At 41.3% G+C, this 15,991-nt stretch overlaps 1 protein-coding gene across 1 annotated transcript in view; it reads right to left on the bottom strand.

The window, feature by feature from the left end:
- LOC140476607 (reelin domain-containing protein 1-like) overlaps window positions 1-15,991 on the bottom strand; it is a 48,144-nt gene that overhangs the window by 12,038 nt on the left and 20,115 nt on the right. Inside the window, exons 3-5 of the mRNA XM_072569509.1 lie at window positions 10,565-10,787; window positions 9,186-9,355; window positions 6,815-7,112 (exon numbers count right to left, since the gene is read on the bottom strand). Of these exons, the coding sequence (XP_072425610.1) occupies window positions 6,815-7,112; window positions 9,186-9,355; window positions 10,565-10,787 (691 nt within the window). The remainder of the gene's footprint in view (window positions 1-6,814; window positions 7,113-9,185; window positions 9,356-10,564; window positions 10,788-15,991) is intronic.

A 15,991-nucleotide genomic window follows, 5' to 3' on the forward strand; every position in this document is an offset into this window, starting at 1 on the left:
TATGCACATGGACACTGAGATCTCTCTGCTCATCCACTCTACCAAGAGTCTTACCATTAGCCCAGTATTCTGTATTCCTGTTACTCCTTCCAAAGTGAATCATCTCATTTTTCCACATTAAACTCCATTTACCACCTCTCAGCCCAGCTCTGCAGCTTATCTATGTCACTCTATAACCTGCAACATCCTCCGCACTGTCAACTCCACTGACCTTAGTGTCATCCACAAATTTACTAACCCATTCTTCTACTCCCTCATCCAGGTTATTTATAAAAAATGAAAAACAGCAATATCCCCAAAACAGATCCTTGCAGTACACCACTCGTAACTGAACTCCAGGATGAACATTTCCCATCAATCACCACCCTCTGTCTTCTTACAACTAGCCAATTTCTGATCAAAACCACTAAAACACCCTCAATCCCATGCCTCCATATATTCTGCAATAGTCTACCATGAGGAATGTTATGATACGCTCTCTACTGAAATCTATATATATCACATCAACAGCTTTACCCTCATCTACCTGTTTGGTCACCTTCTCAAAAGACTCAATCAGGTTTGTGAGGCATGACCTATCCTCCACAAAACCATGTTGACTATCCCTAGTCAACTTATTCCTTGCTAGATGATCATAAATCCTATCTCTTATAATTCTTTCCAACACATTGCCCACTACCGATGGAAGGCTCACTGGTCTATAATTGTCAGGGTTATCTCCACTCCCCTTCTTGAACAAGGAATCAACATTTGCTATCCTCCAGTCTTCTGGTACTATTCCTGTAGACAATGATGACATAAAGATCAAAGCCAAAGGCTCTGCATTTTTCTCCCTGGCTTCCCAGAGAGTCCTAGGATAAATCCCATCCAGCCCAGGGAACTTATCTATTTTCACACTTTGCAGAATTGCTAACATCTCCTCATGAACCACAATCCCATTTAAATCTCCTCGAAAACATTGTCTTTTTCCTGTGTGAATACTGACAAAAAATATTCATTTAGCACCTCTCCTATCTCCTTGGACTCCATGCACAACTTCCCACTACTGTCCTTGATTGGCTCTAATCTTACTCTAGTCATTCTTTTATTCCTGACATACCTTTTGAAAGCTTTAGGGTTCTCCTTGATCCTACCTGCCAAAGACTTTTCATGCCCCCTCCTAGCTCTTCTTAGCTCTCTCTTTAGGTTCTTCCTGGCTAACTTGTAACTCTTAGGTGCCCTAACTGAGTCTTCACATCTCACCTTTACATAAGCCTCCTTCTTCCTCTTGACAAGAGATTCAACTTCTTTAGTAAACCATGGTTCCCTTCCTCAACCAATTCCTCCCTGCCTGACAGGGACATACTAATCAAGGACACGCAGTGGCTGTTCCTTGAACAAACTCCACATTTCAATTGTGCCCATCCCCTGCAGTTTCCTTCCCCATTTTATGCATCCTAAATCTTGCCTAATCACATCATAATTGCCTTTCCCTCAGCTATAACTCTTACCCTGCGGTATATACCTATCCCTTTCCATCGCTAAAGTAAACATAACTGAATTGTGGTCACTATCACCAAAATGCTCACCTACCTCCAAATCTAACACCTGGCCGCGTTCATTACCCAGCACCAAATCCAATGTGGCTTCGCCTCTTGTTGGCCTGTCTACATACTGTATCAGGAAACCCTCCTGCACACACAGGATAAAAACTGATCCATCTAAAGCACTTGAACGAGAGAGAGAGTTTCCAGTTAATATTTGGAAAGTTAAAGTCCCCCAGAACAACTATCCTGTTACTTTTGCTCCAATCCAAAATCATCTTTGCAATCCTTTCCTCTATATATATATGGAACTTTTCAAAGAAAACTCTCAATAGGGTGGCCTTTCCTTTCCTGTTTCTAATCTCAGCCCATACTACCTCAGTAGACGAATCCTCATCAAATGTCCTTTTTTTTCACCATAATATATAAGAACATCAATTATCCAAAGATGATCTTGAGATCCCGATAAAAACATTACATCAAAGAGGTGTTTCCAACACTGATCGCGTCTTTTGATTACAATGATTAAAAATGAACTTGGCTTACCGAAATGCTGCCGAGAACAGTCCTGGACATCAATGGGAGCCAAGGAACAGTCTCCAAATGACTGACCGCCCGCCCTCCCTCTCTCTTGCCTTGGAGTTCGACACAGGGGTGTACTGTGTGTGTGGTGTATGTGGAAATGAATGAGCGAGTGGTTGATTTTGAGACCCCCCCCCCATAGGCAGCAGCAGTCTTGCTGTTGGTGTCCAGTCCAGCTGCCCCAGGGGTGGGGGCACATGGGGGGCAGATGGGAGCCTGATGGCAAGGGGCAGTGGTGGGGGCAGGGGGCTTGCACGCAGTGTGCTGCTGCCTAGTCTCCTGAACAGGGAGCGGACCTAGCAAGTGCTTGCTGTGTCAATCCCACTGAATCGATGGTGTCTGTGGGGGGGGTGGGAGGGTTCAGCAATGCAGCAAGTCCCTCACACACAAGTGTGTGTGTCTGCTCAGAAACAAACCCTGTGACAGAGAGAGGAAGCAAGGCAGGCAGAGCGAGGAAAAAGGAAACTTCAGAGTACCAGAGGAGAGGCATTGAATCAATCATCTGAGTTATCAATTATCTAAACAAAATACTGCCTGCCCATCTTGTTCGGATAATTGAGGATCCTCTGTACTGTCCTTAACTAATATAGCCACACCTCCCCCTCTTTTATTACCTTCCCTGTTCTTACTGAAACATCTAAACCTTGAAACCTTCAATCACCATTCCTGTCCTGCTCTATCCATGTCTCTGAAATGGCCACAACATGCCACACTATTCTGGATGTTCCTGGCGTTGAAGTAGACACACTTCAAACTACCTTTCTGCCTGCCGGTACACTCCTGTGACCTTGAAACCTTCTTTATGACCTCACTACTTTCAACCTCCTGGACACTGGAACTACAATTCGGGTTCCCTTCCCATCCCCCTGCTGATTTAGTTTAAATCATCCTAAAGAGCATTAGCAAATTTCCCCCCAGGATATGGTTCAGGTATAGACCATCCCATTTGTAAAGGTCCCACTTACCCCAGAATGAGCCCCAATTATCCAGGTATGTGAATCTCTCCCTCCTGTACCATCCCTCTCACCTTAAACCTATGCCCTCTAGTTCTGGACTTGTCCTCTCCAGGGAAAAGACCTTACTATTTACCCTATCCATGCCCCTCATGATTTTATAAACCTTTATAAGGTCACCCCTCAGCCTCCGATGCTGCAGTGAAAACAGCCCCAGCCTGTTCAGCCTCTCCCTGTAGTTTAAATCCTTTAACCCTGGCAACATCCTTGCAAATCTTTTTGAACTCTTTCAAGTTTCACAATATCTTTCTGATAGGAAGGAGACCAGAACTGCACGCAATATTCCAACAGTGGCCCTAACCAATGTCCTGTACAGCTGCAACATGACCTCCCAACTCCTGTACTCAGTACTCTGACCAATAAAGGAAAGCATACCAAACGCCTTCTTCACTATCCTATCTACCTGTGACTCCACTATGAACCTGCACTCCAAGGTCTCTTTGTTCAGCAACACTCCCCAAGACCTTATCATTAAATGTATAAGTCTGCCCTGATCTGCCTTTCCAAAATGCAGCACCTCACATTTATCTAAATTAAACTCCATCTGCCATTTCTCTGGCCACTGGCCAAATTATATAGGCAGGAGAGGAGATCTGACTAAGGTTACTTGGATAAAATGTAAATGAGCAGCAGAAAACATTTAAAGAGATCATTAAAGATGTACAAAAAAGTCTATTCCACTGAGAAACAGTGCGAGAAAGACTCATCCATGGCTCACTTGGGAAATTGAAGATACTAAAACATTAAAAGAAGAGGCTTATAATATTGTCAAAAACAGAAACAAGGTTGAGGATTTGGAATGTTTTAGAAAGCATCAAAAAACTACCAAAGGGAGAAAAAATAGAATATGGAGAAAACTGGTCAGAAATATAAGCTCTTAAAACCTGCTTTTATCCATAAATAAAAACAAGTATAGTTAAAGTAAACATTGGTCCCTTGGAAGCAGAGACAGGAGAAAATATTGTGGGAGTGAGGAAATGACGGAGACTATTGAACAAATATTTTTTGTCTATAATTATCTCAGAAGATACAAGTTTCATTCTGAGTAATAGAAGGTAACCTCAGGGTGAGAAAGAGGGAGGCAATTGAGGAGATTAATATCAACAGGGGAAAAAAAACTAGAAAAAAATGTATTGAAAAAAATAATGGGACAAGTCCCCAGAGCCCACTGACCTATGCCATAAGATTCTCAAAGACATAGCCATAGAATAGTGGAAGCATGTGCTATGAATTTCAAAAATTCTTTGTATTTGAGAATGGTCTCGTCAGATAGGAAGTTGCCAAATGTCACATTGTCTCTCGCCCTTGTTTCTTGAAAAACAAAGAGAAACTGCAGTTCAGTTAATCTAACATCCATTTGGAAATGCTGGAATTAATTATTATGGAAATAAAAACAATAGACTTAGAAAAACATAGTGTGGTTAAAATAAATTTGTATGATTTTACTGAAAGAAAATCCTGTTTGACAAATTTGTTGGAATTTTTTGTAGATATAGTATACTTCATTTTCAAAAGACATTTATTATGAGGCAACACAAAAGGTTAATAGACAAAATAAGAGCTCATGAAGTCAAGAATATAGCAAGGATTGAGGATTGGTTAATGGATAGGAAAGAGAGATTGGGCACAAATGAGATATTTTCAGTATTGACAGGCAGTGAATAGTGAAGTATCACAAGGGTCAGTGGTGGATCCTCAGCTATTTTCAATCTCCTTTGATGACTTAGATGAGGTAACAGAGCAATGTACCCAAGTTTGGTGATGATACGAAGATTGGTGAAAAGATAAGCTCAGTTGAAGTACACAAACAAGTTACAAAGAGATATAGGCAAGTTAAGTGAGTGGAGACAAGTTGGCAGATGGATGTAGAGAAGTTTGAAATTACTCACTTTGGTCAAAAGAATAGGAAAGCAGAAATGCTTTTTAAAAGATGTGAAATAGATAAGTGTTAAAGTTCAAATAGACGTTGGTATACTTTTACAAGGTATGCAGAAGATTAGCATAGAGATACAAGAAGCAAACAAGGTGGCAATTGACATGTTGTCCTTTATTTCAAGGGAATTGGAGTACAGGAATAAAAGTCTTGCTACAATTGTGCAGTTCTGGTGAGACCAAATCTGGAGTACTGCATGCAGTTATAATCTCCACAATTAAGGTAATATATATTTGTATGGGAGTCAGTGCAATGAATATTCGCTAAATTAATCCCTGGGGGATTATCCTATGATGAGAGGCCGAGTGAATCAGGTCCACATTCTCTGCAGTTTAGAAGAATAAAAGATAATCTAATTGAAATGTCCAAGATTGTGAAGGGATTTGACAGGGTAAATGCTCAAAGATTCTTTCCCTTGGTCAGGAAATCTAAATCCTGGGCATTCTCTTAGGATAAGGGGACAATAATTTTGGAATGATGAGTAGAAAATTCTTTACTCAAAGAATTGCGATTCTTTGGAATTCTCTGTCCCAGAGAGTTGTGAAATCTCGGTCACTGAATGCATTTAAGGGCAGGATAGATAGATTTTAGTCTCTCAGGGAATCAAGCAATATAAGGATCAGGCAGAAAAAGGTGTTTGAAGCTCAAGATCAGCCATGATCATATTCAATTTTCTTTTAGTCACTCATGGGACAAGGGGATCACTGGCTGGCTAGTATTTATTGCCCCATCCAGTTGTTATCATTGAGAAGGTGGTGGTCAGCTGACTTCTTGACCCACTGCAGTCTGTGTGATGGGGGTTGATCCACAATGCCCTTAGGGAGGGAATTCCAGGATGTTGACCCAGTGACAGTGAAGGAACCGCATATATTCCCAAATCAGGATGGCGAATGGCTTGGAGGAGAACTTGCAGGGGCTGGTATTCCCATGTATCTGCTGCCCTTGCCCTTCTATATGGAAGTGGTCATGGGTTTGGAAGGTGCTGTTTTTGGTAAATTACAAGTGCATCTTGTAGATGGTACACAGTGCTACTACTGATTGTCAGTGGTGGAGGGATTGGCTGTTTGTGGATGTGGTGTCAGGTGCTGGCTCCATATTCAATAGCTCGGTGTAGATCTGGTCAAATACTAGCAATCTGAGGCTGCTCTTAAAAATTGGAGATATTTCTCCTGGGTGGTGTCAAGTTTCTTGAGTGTTGTTCAAGCTACAACCATCAGGCAAGCATGGAATATTCCAAGAGCAGGCATGACATTATTGTGTAGTCTACTTCTGCTCCTATTTCTGGTGTTCACATATTCTATGTTTTCAGACTTTGTGAAGTAGGGAAGAAATAGAGAGAGGGAAATATTTGATGTTCCGATAGATGTTCCTATTGTAAGTATTATACAAATAGATTGAAAATCCAGTTTGTAGTTGAACAGTTTGAGACCGGTGGTAGCTATACCATAGGTTCATCTTCCTGTAGAATATATTGAAGGAAGAATATACTGAATGGTATAGCTGCCACTTGTCTCAAACAGTTAAACTATAAAGTGGATTTTCAAATTGTGCCAGAAGTGATTTAAACCTGTACAATGTAGTGCAGGAAGGAGTCTTTTTCTTAATATCACATGGTGGTAAATTCTGATCTGAAAATAGGGATGGGGCAATAATGTGTTTTTGAAAATAGAAATAATTGTGGAGTATCAAATGATCTAGAGGAAAATAGCTTATCACATCATTCTTTTCGTACATATGGAAAAGTCAGTCAAGATTATATCTACCCTTCAGGAATCTTGAAACCTGTGGTTTTCAGCAGAAGGCTGCTCTCCAGAATCTGGATGCCAGTCAGTATGTGTCTGTTAGCAGAATTCAGGGATGGCTGCAGACGTCTCTCATTCTGATTCTGATGCAAGCTGGATTGAGAGGTCGAGGGGCTGTGATCTTGAGAATATCCGGTCAATTCAGGCAAAGAGTTTTCTGCATGGGCAGCCTGTGGTCTGAGGTACCAGTCTGCAGTGATGAGCAGAGTTTGTGAAAGCTCCTGTACCATCTGAGAAGTTGTTTGAGGATTGATGTCATCTGTTAATGTCAGAGATGATAATGTGGACATTGTAATAACAAGATTGAAACGCTAATTTTGTTCACACTTGCAGGTAAAAATTGCAAAGGTCAAAATCCAAATTATTAGGTAGAGCACATGGAAGGCAAGAATCTATTTATGCCATTTGTGCTCGTACTGTGGAAATATTCTGCTGTTAAACAAAAACAAATAATTTAATTGCGCCATGTAGGATCACGCTCCTTGGATGAAATCAGCTAAGTATAACTTGTCAAATTTCTCTCTGTAAAAATTGTTTTGTACTAATCATTTACAGGATGCGGGCTTCGCTGGCTAGACCAGTCTAGTGAGTTTTCTCATACAACTGTCCCAAACCTGCATCATTAACTCAGTACCACACCACTATGGTTACCTGCATTTCCAATGCCAGCCTGTTTCTCCCACTCTTTGTAGGTGAATGTTCTCACCAGATCCAGAGTATCTCAGTATATCAGGTGCCGGCTCCATATTCAAAAGCCTGGTATCGATCTGGTCAAATACTAGCAATCTGAAGCTGCCCTTAAAAATTGGAGATATTCCTCCTGGATGTGGAAAACGCCCCACCTTGCAGGAAGAGGCCAGGAGCTCCTAGAGAACTGGGTGGTGCAGAAGGCACCACCTTTTGCCCCAGGACTAACAGAGGAGGCCAAGACACTACATCCTGGCAGCCTGGTTCAAGACTGCCACCGAGGTCAGTGCAGTCTCAACTATCCAGAAGAATGGTGAGCAGTGCCAAAACGAGGTTAGTGGCATTCTTGCTCCAGTAGGATAGGTGTCACCACATTCTTTCAGATAGAAGACTCTCAATTGAAGTTTATACTGTACCCATCTCCCACCAAGTTTCATGCTCTACCACTTTTGCAAATTCACGTAGCATCTATCACTCTTTCTCACCCATCCAAATTCCCCCTTATTACTAACCTTGTGATGCCCTCCGTGCTACCTACTCACTCGCTGGGGACACCGTTCCCCATCAGCACCAGCATTAACAGCTATACTATCTATTTTCATCTCACTCAATCTCTCCCTGTGCCTGAATTGGGGTGGAGAGAGCCCTATTGGTGGTGATAGGGCATTCGGTTCCTCAGCCCTGTGAGGAGAGGATCCTGGCCCTTGCTGGCAAAGACCATGACCAGTCTTACAGGGAAACAAACTAAACTAGTCCCACCTGCCTGCATTTGGCCCATATCCCTCCAACCTTTCCTATCCTCGTACCTATCCAAATGTCTTTTAAATATTGTAAACATACCCGCATCCACCACGTCCTCCGGCAGTTCAGTCCACGCACTGAACACTCTGAATTAAAAAAGGTTACCCCTTACGTCTTTTTTAAATCTTTCTCCTCTCACCTTAAAAGAAAGCCCCTAATTTTGAACTCCTCCATCTTAGGGAAAAGACCTTTGCTATTCATGAGACCTATGCCTCTCATGATCTTATGAACTTCTACAAGGTCATCCCTCAACCTCCTACACTTCAGTGAAAAAAGTCCCAACCTATCCAGCCTCTCCTTATAATTTAAACCCCTCATTCCCAGCAACATCCTGGTAAATCTTTTCTGAACCTGCTCTAGTTTAATAATAGCCTTCCTATAACAGGATGGCCAGAACTGCATACAATATTCCAAAAGGGTATGTACAATCTCAACATGATGTCCTAACTCCTACACTCAAAGATCTGAACAATGAAGGCATGCATGCAAAACGCCTTCATAAGTACTCTGTCTACCGGTGACGCAAATTTCAAAGAATTATGTACCTGAACCCTTAGGTCTTTCTGTTCTACAACACTACATTAATTGTTTAATCCTACCATTGTTTGTTTTACCAAAATGCAATACCTCACATTTACCCAAATTAAACTCCATCTGCCACTTTTTAGCCCATTAACATAATCTTAGATAATCTGAGATAAACCTCTTCACTGTCCATCACACCACCAATTATGGGGTCATCACAAACTTACAAATACAAATTAAATGACACCTGTGCTTTATAACTTGAAATCAAATAATTCAATGATTGGTTTTGGAGTAACAGAATAGAAATGTGTTGTACCTTCAACAGAAGCAGCTGTTCTGGCTGTAGTGCTGTTATATGCAGACATCTGGAATGTTTCCTTCACTTCGTCATTCTGTGTTGAAATGGAATAATTCTGTTTTTGGTCAGAAATGAGACCAGACTCAATTCTGGTCCAGTAAATGAAGTATGACTGGACAGCTGAAACACTGCAGGTCACGTGAAACAAAAGCCATTTATTAGAATGGAATTTCAGTGTTTCATTTTCACTCATTTAAGGAAAATATCTCAGCAAGCAACACCATCAGTTGTTATGGACAATGGCTCTGTGGCTGATTTGAAATCTGAAGTGGAACATACTTAAACCCATGAGCTAGAGTTTCCCAAACTGGTCCCAACCCTTATATTGGCCACAACTCCAGGTTGAGAACCAAGAGTTGGTCATAACACGATCTCAGTCACAGGAAGCCAATTCTCGCAACCATTGTCCAATTAAAGAAAACACATCAGGGAAAAGGGCTCACAGCAATGTCAGCTGGGCAGTCCCACTGTTTGAAATGGACATTGAAGAGGAAGCAGGAAGAGTTGAGGATGCCTCAGCATGGGTATACTCAGCTGTCTGTAGGGAAGAGGCCAGAGGTAGGTAGGCCTATCGGAGTGGGGAGGATATCCTGCATTGATGAGTTTGTCCCTGTGAGTCTGTCACTGGGTTTTGGAGACACCAACTTCAATGGCATCTCCATGTCCAATAAACTGCCAATGTCAACATTTGGCAGAGGGCCACACGACTATGAAATTCTGGTTCTAATTCAAATTGGCCCTAAGTGGGTCTTCATTTATACTAACTGTCTGCCTGCTCCCATCCCATCCCAATACTGGCGGAAGGTTTCAGCTCATCGTTATATGGTCTAAAACACTGTAAATTTTAGAGCTTTTCTTTAAACATTGTTGCATGAGAAACCAGGCCCTTTGCATTCTGATCTGGTTAGAAAATATTTGTGCTACTCATAAAACCTGCTATGTTGCCCTTCAGAAATCTCATCCAGACAAAACAATGCACAACAAATAATACTCAAAGTTCCTTTACTGAAGTCAAGCCCTCTATATTTCAGGCACGTGCCTGAATCTGGCACATAGTAGACAAGGAGATCTTAAACAGGGCCGATCTCAGAAACTAAGCAGGTATAAACTGGTGAATTGAAGCCGAGACCTGGACAGGTATCATTCTGGAATTGTTCAGCGTTTTAGGAGTGTCTCCATGATGACATAGTACTAACTAAATCACAATTTGGTTGTACATATTTCAGAACAAAAGGAAGATGATTAATTGATGTCACCAGCAAAAACAAAGGCCTCTACTTTCCTATTTTCTTAAATAGTTTTGAATGTTATACTTTAAAGTCATAGGTAATAATTACAAAAACTTGATGTCACCAGTGAATTGCTCTGGTGCTTTCCAAATAAAGGAGAGGTTTCTCTTCAGTGATTTGTCCGAATGGGTCACGGTGTCGCCATCTTCAGAGCATTTCATTAGTTTAGACCCCGAGGAAGTGAGAATGAATGTTCCAGTCACTTGATCATCAACCACTCTGCGAGCCTGCATAAAGAAGCCCATGAAGTCTTGTGTGCTCCTTATAGTCACTTGAAAGTATAAGAAACATTCATCAAGGTTAGAAAATGAGGAAACAGCCTTTTCCCTTCATTTTAGGAGTTTCTCTCAGCACAAAATACCCAGCTGGGTTCTCTGTATGCCAGCTTCCCTTACGTAGACACTCCCACCCCAACTCCAGGTTTCCCTTTAAATTACATATTTATCTCAACCATGAAGTGGACATATTACTCACTCTGAGGGTCTAGCACTGTAACTCCTAATCTAGCCCATATGCCACAATTTCCTTGGGCACAAAATTCCTCAAAGGTTTTCCGGAACTGTGTCCCTCCATTTTACTTTTCTCGGGAAGTGGAATGAAAGAGAACCGGAGTGCAACGAGATTTGAATACATTTGTGAGGTTCTAGCGGTCTTTTCTCATTCTGATAAGAAAATATAACATGAGAGTCAACTCCCATTCACCTAATCTCTGCAACCATGATATTCTGAGGCTTTTTATTTATTTGTTCATGGGATATGCATGTTTCTGGTTACACTAGCATTTATTATTCATCTCTAACTGCCTTGAGAAGGTAGTGATGAGCTACATTCTGAAACAATTGCAGCCCATGCATTGTAGGAGCACTCACAAATGCTGCGAGGAAAGGACTTCAGGATTTTGACCTAGCAACAACGAAACAGCAGCAAGTTAATTCCAAGCAGGATAGCATATGGATTGAAGGGAAACTTTCAGCTAATGTGATTCCTGTGCATCTACAGCCCTTGTCCTTTTAGAGGGTAGTTGTCATAGGTTTAGAGATACTGTTTAAGGAGCTTTGGTGAGTTACTACAATGCATCTTGTAGATGGTTCACACTGCTGCCAATGAATGATGGTGATGAAGAGAATGATGTTGAAGATGGTGGATTGGGTGCCAACCAGCATTGCCCTGGATGGGGTTAAAACCTTTTTGAATTTTGTTTGAGCTGCACCCATTCAGGGAGGTAGATTGCACTTTGTAAGATGTTGGACATGTTGGGGTGGGGGAAGGAGGTGGTGAGAGACTGGAGGGAGTTACTTGTCACAGAATACCTAGCTTATTTCTGGTCAATGTTAACCCCAGGATGTGCAGATACGTTAAGGACAGCAGCAGTTCAAGAGGGCAGCACACTGCTGCCTTTAACAGCACAGTTAAGGATGGGCAATAATTATTAGCCTAGCCAGCAATGTCCACATCCCATAATAAAAATAGAATTTCACATTCACTTTGAGTGTGAGAAATATGTACCTAAATTAGTTACTTAAATGTAAATACTGTAAAGGCAGTTATATGGTTACAAAGACAGAGTTAATTAAAGTGGGCTGGAAAAATCAGTTAAAAGTTAAGATGACAGAGAAGGAATAGCAGAATTTAAGGAGATATTTCACAACCCTCAACAAAGATATATTCCACTGAGGAAGAAGGACTTTACTAGAAGGATGTCCTATCTGTGGATTACTAAAGGAGTTAAGGATGGTGTCAAATTGTGTCAAATTTAATAATGGAAAAGGTGGTAATGGCAGATTTGAAACAACTACTTTGTATCTCTCTTCACAGTACTAAACATAAAAAACCCCAGGAATAGTAGAAAATCAAGAAGGAACAGAGAAAGAGAAAGGCGTATTTAGAAAACAAATGGTAATCCTTGAAATGATAAACCCATTAACTTGATGATCTCTATCCTAAAGTGGTTTTCTTTCTAATCGCCAGTCGATCAATAGTCTTTTTGCCCACACACAATTAAGGTCATTAGGTTGGCATTAGGATACCCATGTAAGGGCTTCAATTTAACATCACTGCTACTAGAAACATCAAAAATAGGAACAGGGATAAGCCATTCATCCCTTTGAGCCTGTTTTGCTATTCAACACGATCGTGGCAGATCATCCTACTTAGTACTCTGTTCCTACTTTCTCTCCTTTGATCCCTTTAGCTCTAAGGATTATACCTATCTCCTTTTTAAAACTGCTTTCTGAGGCAAAGGATTCCTGGATTCAACACTCACTGGGTGGAGAAATTTCTCTCTCTCAGTCCTAAATGGCCTACCCTGCATCGTTAAATTGTGCATTCCCTGGTCATTAGGAACATCCTTCCTGCATTTACCCTGTCTAGTCCTCTTAGAATTTTATAGATACAATCTTCTAAACTCCAACGAATATGGTCTTCACCAATCCAGTCTCTTTTCATACATCAGTCCTGCCATCCCAGGAATCAGTTTGGCAAATCTTCATTGCACTGCTTCCCCAGGAGAACATCCTTCCTCAGATAAGGAGACTAAAATTACACACTGTTCTCCAGGTATGGTCCCACCAAATCTTTGTACAATTGCAGCAAGACATCCCTACATCCCTGCTCCTGTACTCGAATCGTCTTGATTGCTGTCAGTGACTGGTGTGCATAAGGACATCAGAACCCATTGCACCTTTCCCTTTCCCAATATATTGCCATTCAGTTTTTAACCACCAATGTGGATACTTCATATTTATCCATATTATACTTCACCTGCCATGCATATAGTCCTGTGCACGGAGTTGTACTTTTTGTCTTTTTCTTTCTCCCCTCCTTCTTTATTTCAATTTTGTTTACCTTTCACTTGAACAGAGTCAGCCAGCCTGTGAAGCTTGGAGCAGGACTCTCACTCATGTGGAGTGGCCCCTGGGGCTGGTGTAGCCTGGAGCAGACTCGGACAGTGGCATGGCATGGCCTGGAAAGCCCAGGGTGGGACTGTCGCAGCAGAGAGGGAAACGTTGGACTCGCTTTTAAGTTTTTTTTAATATATTAAGTTAATGTGAATGGCACCATGCATGGTGACAGTACACACTTTTCACTGTATTTTATATGGAATATGCATTGGGTAGGAAGGGTCTGATGTGAGCCACTTCCCTGCCATTTCTGTTCTCACCCCTCCCCCAATCCTCCACAATCTACTTCCAGGTGGCACAGCCTTCAATGATGTCTGCCATTGGCTGGTAGTTCTCAGTGGGCAGAAAGCCACTCCTGGGGTTCTTGATCCTGGGAAAAGCTGTCTAATTAGATACCCAAGTGATATTTGCTTCGGTCATCTTTCCTAAAAGAGGTGACGTGGGGTTTGCTGGTACTCTAGCCAGCAGGTGAGAACCCTATCACCACCATTAATCCTGCCAGCAGGTACATGGGTTCTTAATCTGTCAAGGATCCCTAAATTCTGAAAATGTCTCAGTGATTGGAAAGTTGAAACAGTATCACCACCATTCACTGAAATCAGGAAACAAAATACAGTATACAGAAGCAATCACCCCAACATCCACAAACGAAGCTGCATCAGAACATTACTTCAATGAGCCACCACACACTGCAGGGCAGAGAAACTACGCAGAGCAGAGGAAAATCACCTGTACAGTGTATTCAAAAAGAACGGGTACCCAATGAACACAGTCCACCGATTTCTCAGCAACACACCCAAACAAGCAAACAAAACATGTCTAGAAACACTAGCCACTCTCCCCTACATCAAAGACATCTCGGAAATGACTGCCAGACTACTCAGACCCTTTGGCATCATGGTAGCCCACAAACCCATCAACACATTAAAACAGCAGCTAATGAACTTGAATGAACCTATACAGACAATGAGCAAAACTAATGTTATTTACAAAATACCATGCAAGGATTGTAACAAACACTATATTGGACAAACAGGCAGAAAACTAGTCACCAGGATACATGAACATCAACTAGCCACAAAACGACATGACCCTCTCTCACTAGTATCCTTACATACAGAGGAGGAAGGACACCACTTTGACTGTGACAACACATCCATCCTAGGACAAGCCAAACAGAGACACACAGGAGAATTCCTAGAAACATGGCATTCCAACTGGAACTCTACCAACAAACACATCGAGTTAGACCCCATCTATCACACCCCTTGAGAAAAAGAACAGGAACTGACATCACCAACCCAAAGAAACCCAAACATATAAATAGAAAGCAGGAATTATCAACAGTGCTTCGCCTGGAGGTCCACTGAAGATGTTACCTAGTGGGGTGATGAAACATCTGGAAATGAACCTTCCAGCTCAGTGAGCAAACCTACATCCAAATTACAGAGTGTTATAGTACAAATGTATATGAGTGTCCTTGTATGTGAATGATAAAAATCTAATATGCAGGTATGTCATAAAGTTGGTGAAGAGGGCACTCAGTAGGACACATGCTTCAGTCATACTATGTTAATACTAATACAAGTGTTCAACTCTTCCTAAAGGCCTTTTCCTGCCTGGTTGATGTTCTCTAAATGCCAATTTTAGAAAAAGAATCTTTTCATTAAAATATTTCATTGCATTGCACAGACTTCAGGCCAATTCACATTCAACAATCTGCTTTGAAAGCCCTGTTCATATTATGGCTATGACAAATTCCATCACAGCAGCTGGGACGATCCATAACGTTTGAAAACAATTGACAACATTCTAAATAAACCAACTCACAACAATCTCCCCATCTCCCAATGTTTATAGATACTTAAAAACATTTATAGGATCTGCATCTAAATCCATGTTTTCACCAAAAATGAATTAGTTCTTCCTAAGACAGTTCCTCCTTCTCTATACTGAGTTTTGTTGAAATCCAAACATTAGTTTTTTGAGATATATTGTTTACAAACACACACGGGCAAAACTGACCTCTGACAACCTTCAATGACTGGTGTAATTCAGAAAATATTAGAATGCAAGCCTTTCTTACAAGGATTGGAGCACAAAATATTGGACATCACGCTACAATGGTACAGAGCTTTGGTGAGGCTGCACATAGATTTCTGTGAACAGCTTCATTCTTCTTACTTAAAGATGAATGCACTTGCACTGGAAGTAATTCTGAACTCGGCTAATTCTTGGAATGAAGGAATGGCCTTACAGCCATTCTTTATGAGGAATGGTTGAGTAGATTGATGATTAATAGATTGAGTAGTATTAATCTTATTGAAACATAAGAGTCTGAGGGCCCTAACAAGATAGATACTGAGATTTGTCCTCCTGTGGAGGAATCACTCAGGGGCACAGTTCAAAATACAATCGAAAATTGCAATGAGGAGGAATTCCTTCTCTCGTAGGGCATGAGCGATTGGAGTTTGTTTTCCCAGAGGGTAGTGAAGTGAAGTCATTGAATAATTCAAGGTCACGTTAGACAGAATTATCTAAGTTCAACATTATAGTGGGCAGCCAGGAAAATGGA

Source organism: Chiloscyllium punctatum, chromosome 1 (genome assembly GCF_047496795.1).
Source record: "Chiloscyllium punctatum isolate Juve2018m chromosome 1, sChiPun1.3, whole genome shotgun sequence".
Classification (NCBI taxonomy): domain Eukaryota; kingdom Metazoa; phylum Chordata; class Chondrichthyes; order Orectolobiformes; family Hemiscylliidae; genus Chiloscyllium; species Chiloscyllium punctatum.